We start from the raw sequence: 24,590 nt of genomic DNA on the forward strand, positions 1-24,590 counted from the left end.
TGCTGCCTCCCTTAATATAATTGGATATATCCCATTGACAACAGGTGCCTTTTTTACATTTAGGTTCAACAATCTCTTCTGTTTTCCTTTCAGATATCATAAAATCATTTAGCTCTCTGTTAGAGTTTGTTAAACTTCTGACATCCCATTCCCTAAAGAATTCTCCATGTGGAAATACAGATGCAAATTACATATTTGGTTTGTCAGCAACATGAGCATGGTCATCAAGAGTTATAACATTGACATCAAGTAGCACAATGTGATTCAACCCATCCCTTCTACTGTTAGTATAAGCAAGGAAGTCTTTGCTGCTGTCCTTTATATTCTTTGTCTGAGTCTTCTTGTAATCTGCCTTAGTTTGTCTAACCTCCTTTGTGACTTAATTACAGACCACTTTATATCTACCACAGGGTTCTGTATCACCTGATAATCGCTGCTGATAATCAGATCAAGAGTATGCTTCCTCTTGTTGCCTCTCTAACATGTTTCTATAGAAAAGTCATCCAAGTAATCCACAAAAGCCTTGCTAGTATGTGAGTTACAACCCACAAATTCCACTCAACACCTGAAAAGTTAAAATTTCCCATTATAAGACAATCTGATTTACTGGCCCATCTGTTTCTCTGTATAGTTGTTTGGTATACTCATCACTGTCATTAAGATTTTTGCACACTACTCTTATTATATTTATTTATTATATTTTTTTGTATTCATTTATAATGTTTTAGATATTATAATGTTGGCACATCTAACCAGTTGCTTATGCTTAAACTACCAATGAACAAACGACACCCCAATACAAAAATGTTTTGCACTACATCCTTTAGCATTAATAGTGGCAAAGAAAACTTATACAGCATCAGCCAAAAAAAAACACAACACTTCCGACTTCACCATCTATTCCCTCCAATAGTTTTTGTCTAGTTCTTCCATGAATTTATTTAAGATATCAACTTCCACAACAGCAGATGGAAGTTTGTTCAGCAATCATCCACTCAGCTGGCTAAAGGTAAACTTCTGCACATCTACCCCCAGCAACCATCCTTCCTCAATTTGAATTTATGTCCCCTCATGTGCATATTCTGAGCAAGAGGAAGAATCCAAAGAAGCTTGCTCAATCCATTCAAAGCCTTGCCCACCTCAATCAGATAAACTAGCAGGTGTATAGTCTCTAGACACGGCAATCTGCAGAATGGAAGCCTTTCTTGGTAAAAGCACCCCTTTGTTCCCCATCACAAATCTCGTTGCCCTTCTCTGTACTTGTTCCAGCAGTTCTACATCCTTTCTGTATGCCGTACTCAAGATGTGGGCTGACCACTGCCTTATACAATTGGATAATCACCTTCTTTCTTATCCCTGCTAGTAGAATTCCTGTATATCATTGACAAAACTCCATAAGCTATCCTGGCAGCCTGTCTGCACTACTCAGAGAACTTCATATCTGATTGCACAATTACCCCCAGGTTGTCTTTAATAAAAGGCAGAGTATACCTGGCTATGTATAAAAACAACAGGATAATTACCTATTTTAGTATCATACTAAAGCCTTTGGCTCGATACTTAGAATTTTTTAGCGCATCAACCACACAGGACAGTATGCCAGATCTTGTGTCAATCTAATTCATATGTTTTTGTCATTTATTATGCCTGTACGTGTATGTCTAATGGCAGATTTACATGTTAAATTGGTTGATACCCTCTACACCACTGCTCAAGATCAAGTACAACCCTGATTGAGGAACCCTATAAGAATTCCTCTTGTCTCCAGCAGGATTCAAATCTGGACCTCACCACACAAGTTATTAGTGATGAAACTACTATAACTGAAACTTCCGTCCTGACCGAGATAATAGTAATAGAGGCATGTGATGCAAGAAAGCAAGCATATGAGCTTATGTAACATCAGCCAAAAAAATAAATAAATAAAATAAAAATTCAGTTTCTCCTTGAATTTATTTAAGCTATCAACTTCCACAACGACAAATGGAAGTTTGTTCCAGCAATTAACCACCTGCTGGCTAAAGGCAAATTTCTGCACATCTATTCTACAACTGTCTTTCCTCAATTTGAAACTGTGCCCCCTTAGGTTCATAATCTGAGCAAGCGGAAGAATCCAATCCCATCAGAATTCAGTGTGTTTAACCCATTCAAGGCCTTATACACCTCAATCAGATATCCCAGTTTCTTACGTTAATACACTGAAACAAATTTTTGAAGACATCCCAGTTTCTTACGTTAATACACTGAAACAAATTTTTGAAGTGCTATACAATCCTTTCTTTTTTTTTTGAGCTCTTTTCTGTATCAGAATGATACTTATGCTCCATTTTAAAATTACTAAAGAAAGGGTATACTTAATAATTACTCTATCAAGTTATAAATTGTATCACTAGGGCTGCATGATTTTTCAGTCTCAGAAACGTTGGTTTCCCCCCCCCCCTAAAAAAACAGACAAGTGTACACTTTGCAGACAATATATTTGTGACTCATTGTTTTAGCTGTGCAAATGCTGTCAGCAGTTCCAAAACTGAGGTTCCCTAGGAGTAATCATAATCTACTCATTTATAGTTTGCAAAATTTTACAATACGTTGAATTTTTTCAATTTTGAAAAATTTTAGAAAACACCAATGAAAAGTCACTATTTGTAAACTTAGGCTATCTTGTTTCTTCTGTTAGTTATGAAAATTCAAAGTGTGGGTAATTTTTAAAATAGGCTGAACACACTAACATAATATCCATAAACCTGTTCAGATTTTTCTCACTTTTCCCAGTTACTTAGAGAACACATGATAAGGTGTAAAATATTTAATACTATATGTAAAAGTGGTGTAGGGTAGGGGAATAAACTAAACACAAAATTCACAAAAGTATGGCAGAATTTTGCTTGCTTGTTGGGGCCTATCCTATTATGGACCAGTCACAACAAACAAAAGGACAACATTTTCAATAATTTTAAACCTCTCCATTTGGCTGGGTTAAGACTACATTCAATAAAACAAAATAACCTAGGCTATGCAGCTTAGGGAAAGGCTAGAAAGTAGCAAGTTTCTGATGTATAAGCTTGCTTTCCTGCATTATTTGTCACTAATAATACTAATACTTTTTGGGATATATTTTTTTAATTTTCAGAAGGAAAATTGTAATGATCTTAGGTATTAATTTCCCTTATGGAAATTAAGATTTATAAGACCATTATAATCTGATCATTTGCATTTGTTAAATGGAAAAAAAAAATAAGTGAAATGTTTGGGTAACCTGTTAGGTTCCCTAAAATATTACACAATTTTAATGGATATTAACACTAAACACCCTGAAAAAAATCAAAATGCATCAGATGTTGAGAATAAACATATGCAATCTGCTCTTCAACCAACTATGTTGAATTGCAAATTTCTTGCAAGAAATCTGCACAACATTGAGAGAATCTGGTTATTAATACTTGTTTTGAAATTGTCAACTACATCAAAATTATTTCCAAATATTTAGTTCAGGTCTTTTTGAAGAGAAGCAAACTCATATAACTTACTCTTAAAGCACATTATATTCATATAAAAATTAAACTTACTTCATCAGTTTCCAGCTCTGATGTACCAGTTTCACTTTTATTACAAGAGTTTATTTCTACTGTTTCTCCTTTTTTTATAGAAATATTAATATCTTGCAAATATAATGGCATATACAGAGATGTTTTTTGAATTTCTGGTAATGAAAGTGTACGGAAATGAAGTGTTTTTGTACTGTTATCAGGCATTCTCATGTTTAAGTTCTCTTCTGAATGACTTTTTATTTTCAATAATAAACTGTTATGAAATGATGCTGGGACTAGTGTTCTGGTGATACCAAATCCTGATAATCCTCCTCTCACAGCTTCTTGAGTTGAACTGAAAACTTTTATGTCATCCGAACTCATAATCTCCTTCATTTTTTCTGATAAGTTGGATTTTAAGGTTGTTTCCTTATAATTTTGGAGATATGTGCATGTTAAAGATATTTGATTTACAGCATGGTCTTCTGTATTTCCATGTGAGACAGTAAATGACTTTACTTTTTCATTAACATATAGAGAACTAATCTGGTTACTCGAAGTGCTAAATACTCCTCCAGATGATGGATTAAATTTAGGAGTTTTAAAATGTAAATATTCTTCTGTGTCACATAAATTAAAATCAGAAGGTTCACACTGCACACATTTATCAGCTTTCGTTATCACAGGGCATATGTCTGGAAAGTTTCTAACTTCACTGCTATTTACATACATCTCATTGGCCAGCAAATCTTGGGTAACTACTGGCAATGTTGTTTCTTGTGCAGTTCTGTGGATGATTTTACCTGATGAATGTGAGTTTATTACTGTTTCTGCCTTACTAAGTATATCATTTACTACAACCTTGGCTAGAACAGATGTCTGGGCAGGAACATGGTGTTGGCACTTTTTCTCTGGGTCATTTATGCTACCTAGAACAGGAAAAAAATTACAGCTATTGTTATTTCTGCTGTTTTTTGCTGGAAAAGAACTTTCTGAACAACAAATCACATTTGAGAGTGGGTCAGTTACTCTGCTGTTTGATTTAACTGCATTATGTTCTGCATTCAGAGACCAAAGTGAAGGCAAGGATGCAGAATTAGATATCTTGTCTTTTTCTGGTGAGAGAGAATTATGTTTCAGTGTTGAATCTTTAGAAATATGGTTAGGTTTTAACAGAGGAAATGAAGAATCCCGATCAAATGAACAGTCTTTATTGTCATTAATGACACCATCAGATGATATGGAATCTGGACTTTTACAAACACGAATTACTGTTTGATGCATTCCTTTATCCAAATCACTATCACCATGGTTGAGTTTTTCTTTAGTTACTTTTTCTTCTGTAGCAGATGAACTATCATAATCTTTCTGGTCATCAGTATCAAGAAAAGCAGAATCTATAGTTAAATCACCATTTATTTCACTTTCAGGCTGATTTCCACAATTTAACCTGGGAAAACTGCAATCAGAATTTAAATGACTGGAATGAGTCTTAAGGGATTCAGTGGTAGAATTACCAGCATTTTTATTTGTCTGACCATGATTATTGCTATTATTTGATATATCTTGATTTGGTATGTTTTCAGAAATTGTTAACACCTTTTTCATATCAAAAATATTTACTTCCATATTTTTGGCAGGGACCTTATCATCTGGATTCACAAAGGCATTCTGACTACATTTTCCTTCACAACACTCATCATTTATTGGATTACAATTACATTGGCTTGTAGCATTAAATGAAGTTATCACAAGTTTTCTTAACCTCCGGTTATCTTGTTGAGAAGCAGGTGCTGAATATGGTCTCTTATTGTATACAACAACTTTATCTTCAAGAGTTGTAGCTTCCATATTTGATGCTGTTTCTTCTAAAGGTAAATTTTTAAGAGCTGTAACATATGATTCTGCTTTCCATTTTGATCGGGAAGGAATACTACTTATATTACTGTGCTGAGACTGTAATGATTGACATTCCTTTTCAATATGCACTGGTAAGGCAATATTGAAATTTAAAGATTGTTTCTGCATACTGTTTTCAAGTTTTTTCATTTCTAATTCATAAGCCTCTTTACATTTTTCTTTTAATTTATTTCTAAGTTTCTGAGCATGCTTTTCTAAATGTTGTCCAATGTGGATATTTTCTTTGTTGAAATTTAATTTTAATTTTGTTGGTAATTTTGACTTCATTCTTTCTAATACAGCTTTTCTTTCATTATAATTTTGTAATCGCTTTCTCTGAGCTGGCGAGGTGTTTTTATCCAAATTTAATCTGTTCCTTGAATCACAGGATTGTGGTCGAGGGAGATGACCTATGTTTTCTTTATTGTTTTCCAGTTTGACAATGTCCTCATTTTTTTCTCTCTGTACTGGAAGAAAAGGTATAAAATTATTCATAAATTGGAAAGAATAACAATCATCCTTAAGTGATAAACAATCTGCTGATGAATGTGATTGGTGTTGAAGGAATGGAAAATTTATTTCCTGTGGTAAATTGGGTATTTTATAATCTTGTTCCACTTTATTTTCAGAACAATTTTTTATATTTTCATTTTTAGAAAATTTATTTGATTCTGGTAGCAAATGATCAAGGGAAGGTAAGTTATTTTGTAGAGATGTACCAATAGCATTCTTCCAGTCTTCTTTTGCTTTCTCTAATCTATCATTTCGCTGCTTTTCCACAAGTTTCTGGTGCATATTATTAGAATTTTCTGATTTCCTTCTCTGGTCATCTTTTGCCTTCTGTTTTTCACAAGGTACACTTTCAGACCGTTTGCATTTTTCATAAGGTTTCTGAACCACTTTTGATTTTTTAACAGCAACTGATGGGCCATACTTAGCTGATGGATTTGAAATTTTACCCCGATTAAGATCTTTTTTCAAGGGCAAATTGCAACCATTTAATAGAACAGGAAGTGAAGGATGTACAGCATTTTTATGAAGAACTGTATGACTAAACTCCTCTTTGATTAGCGTTTCACTTAAAAATTTTTTGATCCTTTTGACAATGAATGGTTTCTTTAGGATAGCATTAATTGATGGGCGATCTCTAGGATTTCTTTTAAATAAGTGGTTTATTAAATTCCTGAGTTCAAAACTGTAATGTTGTGGCACTGGCGGATATGAACCCCGAATTATTTTAAGCACTAAATTTTTCATATTTTTTGCTTCAAATGCATGTTTTAAAGTGACAAGTTCATAAAGTACACAACCTAATGACCAGATATCACTTTTGTTATTATAAGGTTTATTTTCACATATTTCTGGGGATAAATAATATGGCGTTCCTATACAAGTTTTTGCAAGTTCTGAAGTACTGTTTAATACTCTGGCTATTCCAAAATCTCCAAGTTTTGCAATACCACACTTCGTTAAAAATATATTTTGTGATTTTAAATCTCGATGTAATATTTTACGATCATGTACATGCTTGACAGCAAGACATATCTGAACAAACCAGTCTATAATTTTTTCTTCTGAAAAAGGAACTCCTCTTTGGGAATTGATATGTGAATAAAGATCTCCACCATCACAATAATCCATAACTATATACAAGTTTCCATTTTCCTCAAAGGAATCTTTGTATGTCACGATATTTGGATGTTGCATTTTGGAAAGTACTTCTACTTCATTTCTTGCCTCTTCTCGTTCTTTGGATAACATGCGTGAAATATTAATTTCTTTAAGAACATATAATGTTCCTGTTTCTTTAGTTTTAACTAAAAGAGCTGTACCAAATGATCCCTCACCTAATTTTTTAATTACTTTGTACTTTTCCATTTCGGTCAATTATTTCTGATTTATATCGAAATGTATTTGTTTACATCTTAATTTTAATTGTAAAGCAAAAGTTTATGGCATTTGATGCAAATAAATAAAAAGATGGTATGGATAAAAACTATCCTTCACAGACATGATTCCACATGAAAGTCAAATTTTCCAGCAAGCTTACTTTCCAGAGAGATTTTATAACTACAGTACTTAATTTTGATCCCATTACTTTATCAAGGATACGGATTCTTCGTGCATAAAGCACATTCTTGCACATTGCTATTCTTCATATTTAGCAGGTAATATTCTGAAGATAGCAAGGGATAAAATGAGGAAACCAATTTTAAAACCTAGTGACAAATAAATCTACATACAAAACCAAACACTCCGAAATACCTCTTGTTTACAAACCTCCAAAACAACAAATGGACCAGATAAGGAGCGAGAGTATAATAGCCGTTGGAGGGCATGCGCGAAACAGATTGTCAGTGGCGGCGGTTTTCGCACGAGATGCAGAAAAGTGGTAAGTGTTTACCTTTAATATAAATTTTATATTTCTGAAGATCGATGAAGATGCTAACGTATTTTATGTAGTTTTAGTTTTATATCTTCAGTACAATGTCGCTTTGCCGTATTAAACTGAATGTTATTTTATATGAGGAAAGGTAGTTTGATAGCGCTCCATAATGTGTAATAATTTGTATCTTTAAATTATTCTTATTATATGAGGTTATTATGCATAAAAGGTACTAAATCTCTTGAAAGGGTGTGGCACTCTGGAGATTTTGCATTTAAGCAATGGAGCCCCCCACCCCCATGCCTTTACCATTTTGCTCAAACTTGACAGTTGAGGCGTACGTGTACTTAATTTCCATATCTGCGTGTACAACAGTAACAAAGCGGCAAGGCGTACCTTTAGAAACACAAATCAAAGTAATAATCATAAGTTTCTTGTTCATACATGAAACTGGATATTTATTTGAGAAAAAAAAAATGTGAGATAAAACATTTGAGTTATGGTGACTCATTTGGTCAGTAAAATTTAATCACTCATTGAATTGACTCTTAATGTCAATTTATCCATACTAACAGCACATTGAGAAAAATGATAAACCTGATAACTGAGAATGCAGGAAATTAAAGGATTACAAGTAGAGAAAAGAGGAGCCCACAAGAACCCCACACAGATATCTATATATATATATATATATATATATATATATAACACATGAAGTTAATAAGGGAGGGGTAAGAATCATTATAGATAATCATACAGTTGCTTTTTAAATCAGCTGACTGAGTAGTTTAAGATCTTTTATCATGTATAATTAATTGTTGAACATGTTTTCAGTAAGTGTTGTGAGAATTAGTTTAGAGTTGATAATTTCAGAGTATACTGTATACTCTATACCTTCTGTAGAGGGGATCCCAATAAGAAGACAAGCCCTCTGTGGCAGTGTACTGTTTCATCACCTTGCCTCCTGCATTCTGTATCCAGAGTAATTTATTTTGATTAGTGATGTGTGGAAAAGGGTTTTTCAAGTGTTTGCTTAGTTAATATCAGGAAGTGGGGAGAGTTTCTCCAATCAATTTGGGATTTTCATTTTTCAAAACAGGCTGACCATAGAATGCAGACACTATACTGAAGTTTCATGGCTTTGGTTAACTCAGCATATATATATTTATTTTTTTATGAAAACCAAACACAAGAGGTATTAGAACCTATAGTACTTAGTACCATGCATGGGTTCAGGGTTGAGAAGATGAAAGAAGATATTTGTTGACATTATACTTGGAGTTCTGTAAATTCTAATTTTCAGGAAATACTTATTAAGGTAGTTCCAGAAAATAGAAGTTGAATGAATAAATGAGGAAGAACAAAAGTTGGTTCTGTGAGTTTGAAGTTGGACAGTAAAAGGATGTTGACTGGTTGTGGCACGTGTTCGGACTGCTTTGAAAGAGCAGGAATTATAAAAGCCAATTCAGAACAGTGCCTATGGAAGTATTTATAGAAAAGGCATGCAGCAGAAACAGAACGTCAATGACACTGAGAGTGGAGCAACTCTCTTAGACATGAGTCATTAATTAACCTAATTGCCCTCTTTTGAATGGAATCTAGAAGCCTGAGAGAGGTTTTGGGGGTCACCACCCTAGATGTGGGAACAATATGTCATGGTATTGCGGATTTGCGATTTGTACAGAGTGAACATCTGTTTGGAAGAAAAGTAATACTGATAGCAAAAGAGAAAACCCAGTTTTTCTAGATGCAGAGGAAGCAATATTTGTAATGTGTTTATGCCAAGAGAGATTAGAAGTCAGGGTAATCCCCAATAAAAATGTATGATCTTGTCTAGAAATGGGAGTGTCATCGAAGATAAGCATACAAGCAGAAGAATCCTTTTTGAGAGAGATGAGGACTGAGTTTTAGAAGGATTGAAATCAACTAAGTTATTTTTAAGGAATTGGTAGTGGATATTTAAGAAGCTGAAGCTGTTGTGCAGGGCAAGGTTTCTCAAACTGGAAGAAGGAATGCAATGTGCTGTCATCAGCAAAACTGTGGATAGGATTTCCAGTTAATGGAAGGAGATTGTTAATATACAAGAGGAAAAGAGTGGGAGAAAGAACTGAACCTTGGGTTTCACCAGCATTAGTGGAGAAGTTAGAAGACAGAGAGCCATTTACCATCACTTAACTGCAGTGAGCGGTCAGAGAGAAAACTGGATACCCAATTACAATAAACAGTTGGCAAACCATAAGATGGAAGCTTATTTAGAAGACCTTTATGCAAAACATTATCAGGAGCCTTTGAAATGTGAAGAGCAACTGCTTGAGTGTCACCGTATTTTTCCATTGAATTTGTGCATAGATTGGTAACATAAGCCAGAATATCACCATTGGATCAACACTGATGGAATTCATACGGGTGATCACTGATTAGATAGAAAGTTTCTAGATAGTTTAAGAATGGTGGTTAATTGATTTCTATATTACTTTAGAAAGGGTAGAAGTAATTGCAATGGGATGATAATTGGGTGGAAAGGATTTGTTGCCCTTTTTAGGAACTGGCTGGATATTAGCAAATTTCCAAACAGAATGTGAAACACCTTTGGAATAAGAAAGTGAAAAAATTTAAGGAATAAATTCAGGAGCACAGGTTTTGAAAACATATTTGAAACTGAAATACAATAGTATTAACCATATGGTGCTGAGAAGCCCAAGGCTTTTTCTGGATCAGCTAAAAAATAAAATGAGTAAATTACCTCTATGTTTCCCTCCTAACAGCTGACCATGGATATAATTTATTCTAATAATTAGCAACCTACTGGCTAAAATAAAAATTCCTATGGGCTGGTATAAATCTCTTTCATTGTAATTTGAATTTATGGCCCTTACTTCTAGAATCATTTATAATCTTAATTTCTCTTTCGTTCATTTTACATTTTCTCTCAGAGCCTTATGGACCTCAATCAGGCCTCCTCAATGGGGCCTGGTTACTAAACTCTGTAGTGGACATATTCAGCCTTTCTTCATATTGGCACTCTTTAACCTGTCTCAAGGCATGTTGCCTATCTTTGTACCCTTTCAAGAAGTTTGACATCTTTTTTTAGGTGCAGTTTTCATGCCTGAACATATGGAATAATTTGTTCAGGCATGGAGACTTCAAGCAAGCATGGTTTTACAATTTCCTTAAAGCAATGGGAGCATGACCTTCCTATCTCTACAAACAAATGTTCAATAAATTATCAGTAGGATTCGTTGGCTTCTACTTGCCACCTGTTTACACTGCATGGAGAACTTCATATCTGCCCATATCACAACCTCTTCTGCCCCAAATCCCTCTTTTCCTGTACTGCTTTTTAATTCACACCTCCAAGTGAATAAATTATTTTGGTGTTGCAAAGTGTATGAATGCAAAGTCATACACTTTCCAAGTGTATGACTTTGCATTCTGCTTCATTAAAACATTGGTGCCACTTTTCTGATCATCCTTGAACCTTGAGTTGTGATGAAGGAGTGCCTGTTTGGCTGATCACCAACCACTTTCTCAATCCTCATACACCTGCAAATTTCAACATAACTAGCTCCATCCCTTCAACCATGCCATTTAAGAAAAACAAAAACAAAAGTAGTCCCAGTACTGATCTTTACAGCTCACTTCTAATGTTAATCCAGTCTGAAGAGCAGAGCTTTTTTTTTTTTTTTTTTTTATATAAAATATAAACTTTTGGAAAGCTGATGAAGTGCCCCTAGGAATGGGGGGGGGGGGTCCTCCCCAGGAAAATATTTAGAAAATCATGCTGCCAATGGCATTAGTAATAATAAATAATTTTTATTTTAAAATATTTTTTAAAATTTAAATATTGTAGAACCCGAATAAAAAATTTTCCAAGGGAGTGAACTTCTTACGAGGGAAAACTTCTTAGAAGAGAAAATAACCTTAAGGGTATGAAATGTTAACTACACAAATAAAAATGAAAAGATATACATATAAGTTAAAGATCATTTTTATGTACTATTTAAGAATTTATAAATATTTTACTCTGCCTATGAGAAACATTTTTAAGCTGAGGATTTTTAATTGCTTAACATATTGTTCATTAAACTCAATACCAAGTTGGAAGAATGAGCTCCTTTGGAATTTCAACATGCCACAGTTACAATAAGACAGCAACAATCCACTAATTCAGAACTGTTCACAGTCATCAGAATGTAATACGGTTGACATATCCAATTATGGATATGTCAACATATTGCATCTAGGTGAAATGTGTTGTGAAATGGCAGCGTTTTTGTTATATTTTATATTGTGAATGTCTTCACAACAAGTTGTCCTGATATTGGGCTACATTTGACAGTGGATTCTCGAATAGTAGTAGTAGTAATGGAGGCATGTGATGCAAGAAAGAAAGCATATGAGCTTATGTATCATCAGCCAAAACAAAAAAACAATTTCACACCATTCCCTCTAAAAGTATGTCCAGTTCCACCTTGAATTTATTTAAGCTATCAGCTTCCACGATGACAGATGGACGTTTGTTCTAGCAATCAACTAACTGCTGGCTAAAGGCAAATTTCTGCACATCTATTCTATAACTGTCTTTCCTCAATTTGAATTTATTCCCCCTCAGGTTCATAATCTGAACAAGCAGCAGATCCCCATCAGAATTCAACGTACTCAACCCATTCAAGGCTTTATACACTTCGCAGGTGCCTAGTCTCCAACCACTAAATTTTACAGAACTTAAACCTTTCTTGGTAAAAGAGGATCCCTTTGTTCCCCTCACCAAACTTGTTGCCCTTCTCTCTATATATTCTCAAGCAATTCTACATTCTTCCTAAAATGAGGTTCCCACACCTGTATGCAGTACTCAAGGCATGGCTTGACCATTGCCTTATACAAAGGGATGATCGCATCCTTTTCCCTACTAGCAAAAGCATTGACAGTACCCCATGACCTGCTAGGCAGCCTATCTGCATTGCTCAGAAAACTTCATATCTGACTGCACAATTACTCCCAGATATTTTTCATTTTCTACCACCCTAAGTGTTATACCACACAGTTGGTACCTTTCTCTGGGGTTATTTCTACCCAGATGCAGTACAGTAAACCCCCGCTATTCACAGTATCTCTATTTGCTGTTTTGCGTATTTGCGGTCGCTGATTTAATATAAAATGAAACCTAAAAATATGAATTTTAAAGCACCGTGAACATTTTCCGGCATAAAAAAACATGGGCGTGGCTAAAATTATCTTTCCCAGTCAAAACAGCGCTTAGTGGGTGGGGGGAGAGGGGTGGCAAAATCACGAGCGTGGATGTTTCTTGCTAATCCTTGTTCAGTATCTGTTATGCGCTTGTCATGGAAGGTTTTGTCGTTTGCTTTTAATTTATATGCTCATAAATTGAATAAATTTATCAATTTATAAATTGATATGCTTACAAAAGTGATAAATCTACCGTTTTGCAGTGTGTTAATGGAAGAAAATGACTTTACTGTGGACAAGTTCTTTCTAAACCGTACAAAAATATGGCTACGAATAACAAGGGAAATGTGAAAAGATCAAAGAAGGTGATGACATTAGAGAATAAAATTTCTAATGGTGAAAGTGGCTTCTCGGTGGCAAAACATTATAAAATCAATAAGTCAGTGGTACGATCAATCAAGAAAAAATCCGCCGTAGTGTCCGTGAAAACACGCTAATTGTTTCAAAAATTTGCTCTGTAACTCTTGATGTTAAATTAGAAAAAATGGAAAAAGCTTTAAATCTGTGGATAGAAGACCGAACTCAAAATAAAATTCCGTTAAGTTCACTCATCATTCGTGAAAAAGCAAGACTCCTTTATCAACACTTTAGCGAAACTGGTGATAGCACTGGCGGGATAAGTTTTTTTTGCTAGCAAAGGCGCTGATTTGAAAGATTTATTTGAAATTTCTAATAAATATTACATTTATTATTAAATTGTTTCTTATTTTCATTTTGATGCCATATGCTTGCATTTCACTATGTACTGTCTATGTACATAGTCATATTATGAAGGTACATATAATACATACATAGAAAAAATTTTAGACTAGTTTTTCTTATATATTTCATACTTTGGAACGGAACCCCTCTATTACTATGGGAGCCATAACTCAGTATTCGCGGCATTTCTCAGGAACATGACCCCCGCTATTCGCGGGGGTTTACTGTACTTTGCATTTTTAAATGTTAAACTTCAGTTGCCACTTCATCCCATCTGCCCAAATTTTCTAGATCCTGTTGCAGTAATACACTTCCATTACTGTCATTAATAACCCTGCCAACCTTTGTATCATCTGCAAACTTGGACATTAAGCCTGATATACCTTCATCAATGTCATTGATAAATATATAAGGCAACAGTGGGCCCAACACCAAACTCTGTGGAGCTCCACTAATAACATTAGTTCGAATAGATGATTAAACTGTTCTTCAGAAATAAAATTACGTTGAACTGAAATACGCTATCTCTTGAGAATTAATAGGCAACAATTCAGTAGATTCTTGGTGGTATCTGCTGTTTACTATGAACTAAATTGATGCTATGCACTAACTTGTTCAATTACCAAATTGTTTATATAGTTTTATATTTTTTTAGAATTTCTATATTAAAAAGTATTAAGTGGGAAAATGTCATAATAATAATAGGCCATGTATTCTTTATCATGTACTTTTTATGTGGGAGAGCTTTTTTACCTGGGAAACTTCTTACGTGGGAAATTAATACATTACAATATATAGAGATGAAATTGGGAATTAAGAAACCAATCTAGTACAAGTGTAAAGGGTTTTTTTAGCTGTCTGAGGGCACCAGGGGTTTCCCCCCATCTCTGCGTTGTGTACTCTGTTTGTGTAGCACAGAACTCTGTGTAGGCCATAGATTTATAAAGTGTGTGAGAAGTGGAAGAATGTGTAGTGTTGTGTACCATTGTTCTTCGACCATTTAGCCGTTGGACCCCTGTTGGGACCCACCGTTACTGCACTTGGCCCAGGGATGCAGGTCAGGTACCCAGTAGATTTTATTTTTACTCTGGCAGGCCCTGCCACCTAGTTCGAAGATTTGAGTGGAAAGGGCCTATGTGAAAAAAAAAAAAAAAAAAGAAGAGAGGGAGTTAATGCTAGAATATAAGTCTACTCCCTACCCTGTCTAAATTCGCCACCGGTGCCTCTGGTGGTGTACTTAGACAGAGCAGAGGGGGAAGACTGAAGGCTTGAGGTGAAAGACAGAAGTATGGGGATGATAGAGATGGCCACCCAAGAAAGTCAGTGAGGTAGGCCCATGCTTCACCAGGTGTAAGAAGGGGAAGACAGGGACCCATCTCCTCTCCCCCAGCCAGGGAGGAGAGTAAAAGAAAACCGGGGAGAGTGCTGCTTGATTTGATTGCCAGTGTGGCTTGTGGCAGCGAAGAAGCTACTGGTGTCTCCAATGTCCAGGTTTGGAGTCCTGTGTGGGATTAGGTCCCGTCCGTCTGGAATTTGTGGTCACTTCCTTGTTTCTTCTAATTATGGTGACAATTTGGTGGATTGTGTTTCATGGGAAGCAGTCCAGTTTATGGTTGTTCTTTTATGCTGTCCCATATTCAGGATCCAGACGTGTTGATATACTTGAGACAGAGTCCCATCCAAGGTTTGTCATCAATTCCTTGTTGTCTCATTACATTGTAGAGCTGGTTTAGTGCACTGTCTTTCCTGGGACATAGTCCTGTCAGTGATCATTGGTCTTATGCGTTGTGACTTTGTAGTGATCTAGCTGCCTGATGATTTAGAAGTTTTGCGACAAGCAAGAGCTGTTGGCAGTTATTATCTCTGTCAGTATGGATTTTCATTATGGCTGTGCTTAGTTTTAACAGAGGTTTTGGGGATGTAGATAGAGGCATCCTTAAAGAAACAATGAAATGAATCCATCAGGTTAGTGTGGTCCAAGGATTAGAGATAAAAGTACACTGGGTAAGAGAACCCAGTTTAGACCAAGAAATCAATGATCTGTCATGATGAGTTGAGGATTTCTCTTGAAGAGAGTTGTCCAGGTGTTGATGTTTCCAAAGTCCAAATCGATTGATGTCATTATCAAAATTGTTGATTCTCAACCTAGATACTAGTTTTAGGTGTGTCAATCTGTGTCTTCTTTCCTATGAAGGGATAGTCAGGTCCTGTGGTTTTAAAGTTAAAATCAGGTAATATCACAACCCGATTGATTGATCTTGCCTGCAGATATCAGCCTGATGGAACTTGGATGTAAGAAGTGAATCTCAGTTCAGTTGAGCTTCGATGAGGACATGTATATGTAAAGGGCGGCTCCTAGAATGTCAGTTCAACTCTGCCTCGTATCTCTGTGAAGAATAGTACCACACTATAAAAGGGCCAGAAATGTGAATGACGTAGGTTTGCATGTATTATGTGTGTGTTTTGTTGTTCTGTTCTGGCCGCTTGGCTACCCAGAAGCATCTGGACAGATGATTCTGGGTACTTGTCCACACCACAGGAAGGTGGGCCAGTCCATGTAAAGCACGCAATGTCTCAGAAGGGACTCTGACCCACCTGGTATTGCCAGAAGGTAGGCCAGGATCCTCTGGGGGCCCATTCCAGAGGGAAAAAAAAAAAAAAAGACGACCACCCATGGTGCTGGATATGGAAAAGAAATGAATAAAAATGAAATAATAAATGAAGTAGAAGAAAATAAAATAAAGCGTATAATAAAAATAATACAAAAAAATAAAATAAAAAAAATAATAATAAATAAATAAATAAAATAAAAATAAATAAGTAAAATGAAAAGAAAGACGGTAGTGGTGCTGCTAAAAAAAAATAATAAAATAAAAAATAAACAAATAAAAAAAAAAAAGTAAGTAGTGGTGCTCCTAAAAAAAAAATTATAATAATAAATAAATACAAAAAAAAATAAGAAAGTAGTGGTGCTCCTAAAAAAAAAAAAATTATAATAATAAATAAATACAAAAAAAAAAATAAGAAAGTAGTGATGCTGCTAAAAAAAAAAGAGAGAAAGAAAAGCACTTAATATTGTCTGCGGGCCGAGGAAAAATTTCACTTCTTGAGGATTTCAGTTTATATAACCATTATTAAAGTGGATTTAACCAGCTATGCATCAGCAGGGCCATTGTGCTGTATCCTGTTGAGATCTGTTGATACTGAATACCTTCGAAGAAATACACCTTGAGCGAAAGCCTGAAGAATCAGATATGACTCTGATCTTCGATGAGGATATCATCATATAAGCAACAGAGTTAATCTTGTGCCACCTGAGCAAAGTGCCCATATGCACAATTAGTACTTAAAAATTTTGAAAAATACTTCTCTATGAATGTAATTTGGAACAACAACAAATTGTTAGTAAGTCTAAAAGCATAAAATCTTAAAAACTTTAAACTCTATTGTTTGTATGATTTACAAATTTTTCTGGTCTTTAGCCTGTCGCTATAGGAAGATAAATGAATATCTCCTATGGCTTCAGTTTCCGCCCCTTCCTCGGGGAGGAAGACCTCTACTTAATTTAAAATTGAGATAATCTTCTATTAAAAACTTTTTCAATAAAATTATTAAAATAATTTAAATTTTCTTTGCTTTGAAACAAAGTATACAAGGTACTTTGATTGATACCGAGAGCCACCTCAAGCACCAGTCTAAAATCTGAATAAAATGGACAAAAAAGCATGACATGGAGCCCAGTCTCCATTTCTCCGCATGCACAAAGGCCTGTCTCCGATAAACCAAATTCACTCAGTCTGGAAGTCGTGCCCAGTTAAGACGAAGCATGCTTTTAGACCAAACTGCAAACACGGTCTTGTTCTAAGATTAACTGTTTGAATGGAGGGGAGAAAATGATATGTCTCTCTGCCTTTGCTTGTATTGATCCATCTGTTCTGCCAAATGTTTCCCATATCATTCCCAATCCTCCTCCGTTCGACCGTTAACAGTTGTCGTTCCAGCACCTCTCCGCCAACCACACAGACCGGATGCCGAGGATCTCTTTGGTGATGCCCCGTTTCAGGCAGTAAAATGATGAGGACATTTCATTTCATTTCATTTGAGTGAGCTTCCATCTCGGTTGCCACCCGGATTTCCATCCATATGCAACCAATTCTCATTTAGTATATCAGTCTTAAACCTTAATTGTAAAAAACCAATATATAAAGACCAACTGGTCAACTCAAAATCAATAAATCAAAACTAATCGACCATTCAGCCTTGTGGTGGGGATGGGCAATCACACCACACACCACAAGTTACCGTCCCCACCACGAGGAGGTAGGTCACTACTACCACCCGGGCATCGCCCGGCAGCGACTATAAGCCATTTTAACAAAACTTAAAAAAGAACAAAAGAATTCGTAATTTTCAAAAATATACATCAAATTTGCTTCTGTGAGAGCCAGTGTCCCAAAGTCCAACCTCGCTCTTAAATCCTCATATAGAGGACAATATAGCAAAATGTGAAGGCCAGTCTCAGTTTCTCCACACTCACAAAACTCCGTAAGGGTCAACCCCAAACGAAACAGCCTTGACCTCAGGCCATGCCCTGTAACGACAGCAGCAGCCGCAAACCCAAATTGGAGCCAGGAACATCGTTCCCTACTCACAACATGGACCGAGGGCATAAAGGTGTACAAATGACGACCTTTCTCAGAGTTTGTCCATTGGAATTGCCATATGGTACTCAACTCATCATTGATTCGCACCCGTTCCGCACTTATACCAGGGAAACCAGCCAGCCGCCCCACCGGGCACGACCGGACGCCAAAAATCACTCTGGTAATCCTCCGCTTAAGGGCATATCGCAGAGGAAACTGCGCCACAACCAACTCCGCAGGCATCTTCCCTGCAAGGACACACAGGGCATCCGTGGACACAGTTCTACAAGCCCTGGTTATACCTAAGAGAGCAAATCTCTGTGCCGAAGACAAGATTCTACGAACATGAGAATGTTCTATATACCCTCCCCAAGCCCCAGCAGCGTAAGTCAGAATCGGGATAAAGATATTATCATAAAGTAGGTGGAGGGCACTACCCTTTATACCCCATTCAACACGCGTGACTTGCTGGAGCTTGGCATATAATCGTTTCACCTTATCTCGGACATAGGCAGCATGTGCTACCATAGAAAGTCGCTCTCCCAGGACAACACCCAGGTACCTAGTCTTTTTAACCACTCTAAGCGAGAGATCACCAGAACGACACAAAGGAGGGCGAGTTCCACTGAGGTGTCCCCTCAAAAGAACTGCAACAGATTTTTCAGCTGAGACCTCCAGCTTATGCTGAGCAGACCAATCTAACAATTGGCTTAGAGAAGCAGCTACATGCTCCTCAAGCATCCGGCGGGACTCTCCACACACCAAGATAACTAAATCATCAGCATAAGCTATTCTGGTCGTACCTTCCACTGCTTGCATTTGTAGGAACTCATCGAGAACCCAATTCCAGAGAGTCGGCCCCAGAACCGAACCCTGTGGACATCCTCTATGCACTCTTCTCTCACACTTCATGAAAGGAGTACAAATGAGCACATATCTCTCTTGGAGATAGTCCTCAAGAAGACGGTATAAGTTACCCGGACAGAGGGACACCCTAGCCCTGCGCAGGACACTGCCCCACCACAGAGCATCAAACGCCCCCCTAAAGTCCATGAACAAGCCCAGGACATATCGACCAGGCAGCTCATTAACACCTTTAATCAAATTATAAATGGCATCCTCAGCAGAGGAGCCAGCCTTAAAACCGTACTGATTGCTGGCCACCAGCCCCCGGCCAGCATAATGAACCATCAGCCGACCAAGAACCAGCCTCTCCAGCAACTTTCCGATAACTGACAAAAGAGCTATTGGGCGATATGAACGAGGCTCATCCACGGGCTTCTCAGGACTCTTGAGAATTACCCTCAAGTTAGCCGTCTTCCATACTGCCGGAAATACTCCTTTACGAAGACGTGTTGAAAAGGTCTAAATACACATCAGGACTTGCCTGACACGTTTTCCTTACCACAGCTGCCTGGCAACCCAAAGGTCGCGGGTTCGAATCCCGCCTCGGGCTTGGATCAAAGTACTGCAAAAACCTTGGGAGGTGCATTATGGCCACAGATGCCGATGCGCCAACTACCAAAAAAAAAAAAAAAAAAAAAACAATATTGTCCAGTCCCGGAGCACGACCTTCCCTGGTCTGCTTTAAGGCTAACTCGAGCTCAGCGGGAACAAAAGGAGACTCGCTCCCACAGGTAACATAATCTAAATTCTCCTGAACAATCTGACTCTGCAGCAAATTATTAGGAGAATCTTCAACTAAAATTGAATTGATCAAGCAGGAGACGGAGTCAGCCCATCCCAAGGTCACTCTGTCAGACACCACAAACGTGGACATAATCTCACCACCATAGATTTTATCGGTGACAATCTTATAGACAGAAGACCAAGGATCAGCCGAGCCCCTCTCCTGCACATAATTTCTCCAAGAAGCTCGTTTTAACAACATAATCTTGTTCTTATAATCATTCCTTTTAATCTGATACTGCAAACGCAGCTCAGATGATTCCTGAGAGTAACACCTCCTCTCATATTGAAATCTCTTACGCGCATGTTGCAGATCTTTCCGCATACGCGTAAGTTCTGGTGTCCACCAAGGTACCGATCTTTGCGGTCTTCTCTTCTTCCGCAAACACTGCTTACACAGGTCCTGCAATACACAAGTTAATTTCCAGGCTTTCTCTGGCGCAGTCAGATCATGCCACATATCTAATTGATCAATTTTGGAATCCCATAGAGCGAGAAACCTGATCCAATTAACACCACGCATAGAGTATCTGTCGACATCACTCCAGTGCCTCATAGGCTCCCCTGTTGCAATATCAAATGTAATCACTCTATGATCACTCGTTGTGAGACAATCCCGCACCCTCCAATTTTTAACCATCCTCAAGATGGATCTCGAACAAGCAGTAACATCTATAAAGGACTCCCCCATTACAGAGGAAAAAGTTGGCAGTTGCTCTGAATCATTAATCACCTCCAGGTCTGCAGCAGCCAAAAACTCTTCCAGCTCTACACCTCTATCATCAGAGCTCTGGCCACCCCACAGAGTAGATCCAGCATTTGAATCCATACCAACAATTAATTGAACTGATCCAAGCGTACTCAGAACCTGCTCAAGATATCTTATATACACCGCCATTAATTCCGATGGCCTACAATACAAGGACACAAAATACACTCAACCAAATCCCCCAATAATCTCCACACATACACCATATGATGTAGTCAGAGTAGACACAACAGTTACTGTCAACCGTGAGTCAACTATTATTATTGCGGCACTGGGAGATCTGGAAGCAGCTACAATTCTGTACCCTGATGGATAACAGACCACCTTATCTCTAAGCACATAAGGCTCTTGAAGCAACACTAGATCAGCTCGTTCCTCCTCTATAACTCGTGTCAACTGCGAGGCCACACTAATCGCTCTCTGACCATTTATCTGAATTATGGAGTAACTATTCTTACTCTCCATAATCTATTCTGCGTTTCAAGATATCTAGAGCCCTAGCATGTTGTGGACATATCTTATCAACAGCAGAATGGTCAGAGGGAAGTTTTCTCCTCCAGCAGTTAACACACTTCGGAGAGTCCTCCCGCTTTTCACAACTCCTAAAAGAGTGCCCCCTCTCAGAACAGTGACCACAGAACGACTCACCTTTACAATGTTTAGCAACATGGCCAAAGGCCATGCACTTATAGCACTGCGTGGGAACAATCAGATCCCTCACCCTATGCACTCTCCAATCCACATATATTCTTTCCTGGGCGATCAGAACTCGCCTGATCAAGCCCGAAGTTTCAATAATAAAATTATAGCCAGTTTTACCTCTGGCTTTATTCTTAGTCACAACAGCCGTCTCACCACGAAACTGCTCCTCCGAAACCTCAGTTCCACTAAGATTACGGGTCCAAATCTCCTGCAGGAGATGTTCTTGATTGACATCCTGGTCCAAGTCAAAAATAACAAGTTTCGGTCTGATCTTTAGAGACTTTTCCACTACCAAGCCTAGTTCACCAAGCTGGGAGCACTCCTTGATCTTACGAATGTCATATTCTGTGGCTGCCTCCAAGGCAACCCGACGATCCCGAATAGGCCTCACACCTATCACTTTTGTATCACTCTAAGCCGAACGGATAGTCTTCAGGAGCTCCGACTACACATCTTCACTGGTCCTGAATTTCTCTGTCGTAGCCTTAATGATCACAGTCTTTGTCGCAACTCTCTGAGTGGTAAAAGCCTTTACTGCATCAGAATATGTCCTTTCTGCTGGTAATCCACCAGCAGTCCTCTCCTTCAATAAAGCTTTCAACACAGCATTATCTACTAGAGTCTTTTGAACCACCTCTTCAAGGTGATCCCACAATGTTAACATCTCATCTAACGCCGTTGCCGGCACTTTATGTCGCAAAACTAAAGTTCGGAAGCTTTGTCTCACATGCTTAAGGTCCTCAAACCCATCACGGGGAGTACCCTCTTGACTTTTATCTTGAGAACCAACCTCCTCAACTGTTTCTTTTCCTTTAGCCCGAGGGCGCAAGAATCTTGTGACTAATTGTGCCCATATGCACAATTAGTACTTAAAAATTTTGAAAAATACTTCTCTATGAAGTGTAATTTGGAACAACAACAAATTGTTAGTAAGTCTAAAAGCATAAAATCTTAAAAACTTTAAACTCTATTGTTTGTATGATTTACAAATTTTTCTGGTCTTTAGCCTGTCGCCATAGGAAGATAAATGAATATCTCCTATGGCTTCAGTTTCCGCCCCTTCCTCGGGGAGGAAGACCTCTACTTAATTTAAAATTGAGATAATCTTCTATTAAAAACTTTTTCAATAAAATTATTAAAATAATTTAAATTTTCTTTGCTTTGATACAAAGTATACAAGGTCCTTTGATTGATACCGAGAGCCACCTCAAGCACCAGTCTAAAATCTGAATAAAATGGACAAAAAAGCATGACATGGAGCCCAGTCTCCATTTCTCCGCATGCACAAAGGCCTGTCTCCGATAAACCAAATTCACTCAGTCTGGAAGTCGTGCCCAGTTAAGACGAAGCATGCTTTTAGACCAAACTGCAAACACGGTCTTGTTCTAAGATTAACTGTTTGAACGGAGGGGAGAAAATGATATGTCTCTCTGCCTTTGCTTGTATTGATCCATCTGTTCTGCCAAATGTTTCCTATATCATTCCCAATCCTCCTCCGTTCGACCGTTAACAGTTGTCTTTCCAGCACCTCTCCGCCAACCGCACAGACCGGATGCCGAGGATCTCTTTGGTGATGCCCCGTTTCAGGCAGTAAAATGATGAGGACAGGGGAAAACTTCTTATGTGGAAATTTCTTATATGGGTTTTACTGTATATGATTTTTTATTTTTATTTCTTTTTAACTTTTGGAATGCCATTTTGTTGCATTCCCACTGGAAAAAGTAAATACATGGGCTGTGTTAGGGGAACTAAGAGTTCCCCTAACACAGCCCATCTATTAGTTCCCCTAACACAGCCCATGTTAGGGGAACTAAGAGTTCCCCTACTTGCATGTACACCAATTCTAGGAGTACAATAAATAAATTTGATGAATTTGAAGTGCTGGTCAAGACATCAAAGGCAGATATTGTTGCGATATCAGAGATATGGTGTCACACAGATATAAATAATGCAGGATTGGAATTTGGGGAGTACAAATGTGTACAAACAGGTTAGGCAGGGTTATTGCTGTTAATCAGGTCCGGCAGAAGCGGGCCTGTATTGCAGGCGGGTGCCCCTACAAGGTGGGCGCTTTTTTGAAGTGTTAGTATGAAGTTTAGTATGTTTGGGGACACCCACCTTGCAATGCAGGGGCACCCATTTCAGCTTTGCAGGCAGGTGACGTCCAGCCTAGCGCCGGCAGTTAATGTTAGTTAAGAAACACAAAATTTAAGGGAATGTATCCAGTTGACGTGGGTGGACCGTGCAATGTTGGGTTAGTGTGACATAAGCATTGGGAAAGAAAAATTGTGAGTAGGAGTATGTTATAGGCCTAATGACTCTGATGAGTACAATGAACAACTGTACAGAGAAATAGTGGACCAGTATATCAGATTGTCTTATAATGCGGAATTTTAACTTCCCAGATATTGACTGGAACGTGTGGATTGGTCATGCGCACACTAGCAAGACTTTTGTGGATTTATTGGATGATTGTTTTATACAGCAGCATGTTCGAGAGGCAACCAGAGGGAATAATATTCTTTATCTGATTATCAGCAGTGATTAGTCATGCATTAAGAATATGCAGATAAAGGAACCACTAGGTGGCAGTGATCACAGTGTACTGATGTGGGATTTATTGAAAGATGTAACTATCATCATAGGTAAAGGGAAGGGTTTTTATTTTCACAAAGGTGATCACATAGTGGCCTAGTCTTGGGTGGGAGGTGCCTCCGGTGGTTTCTGACAGCTGCCGTGTACTCTGTGAAAGCCAGAAATGTGAGTAGTGTGTTGCTTTATGAAGTGTAGGGTAGGGTTGGGTTAGGTTGTGTTGTGTTGTCATCTGGCTTTTTGCCACGGGACCCCTGATGGGACTCCACTTTGCCCACCACTAACCTCTGGGAGGTAGCCAGGCAGCCCCAAAATGTCTGGCTGGTCTCTGCCAGGGTTGCCTGAGCTTCCTGACAGAGACCACAAGAAAAGAAAAAAAAAGAGAGAGATAGAGTAGGAAAACAAGGGTATAGCTTAGGGGGAAAAAATAGAGG

At 37.8% G+C, this 24,590-nt stretch overlaps 2 protein-coding genes across 2 annotated transcripts in view; one reads left to right on the forward strand and one right to left on the reverse strand.

Annotated features, from left to right (window-relative positions):
* LOC150078919 (uncharacterized) overlaps nucleotides 1-7,701 on the reverse strand; it is a 72,301-nt gene extending 64,600 nt beyond the window's left edge. Inside the window, exon 1 of the mRNA XM_090382408.1 lies at nucleotides 3,567-7,701. Within this exon, the coding sequence (XP_090238534.1) occupies nucleotides 3,567-7,304 (3,738 nt within the window). The 5' untranslated portion in view covers nucleotides 7,305-7,701. The remainder of the gene's footprint in view (nucleotides 1-3,566) is intronic.
* Nucleotides 7,702-7,752: 51 nt separating this feature from the next.
* The window catches only part of LOC150078920 (septin-7-like), a 510,661-nt gene continuing 493,823 nt past the window's right edge, over nucleotides 7,753-24,590 (forward strand). The window contains exon 1 of the mRNA XM_090382840.1: nucleotides 7,753-7,818. Within this exon, the coding sequence (XP_090238966.1) occupies nucleotides 7,764-7,818 (55 nt within the window). The 5' untranslated portion in view covers nucleotides 7,753-7,763. The remainder of the gene's footprint in view (nucleotides 7,819-24,590) is intronic.

This window comes from Mastigoproctus giganteus, chromosome 10, assembly GCF_048544385.1.
Source record: "Mastigoproctus giganteus isolate SK-2022 chromosome 10, ASM4854438v1, whole genome shotgun sequence".
Taxonomy (NCBI): Eukaryota; Metazoa; Arthropoda; class Arachnida; order Uropygi; family Thelyphonidae; genus Mastigoproctus; species Mastigoproctus giganteus.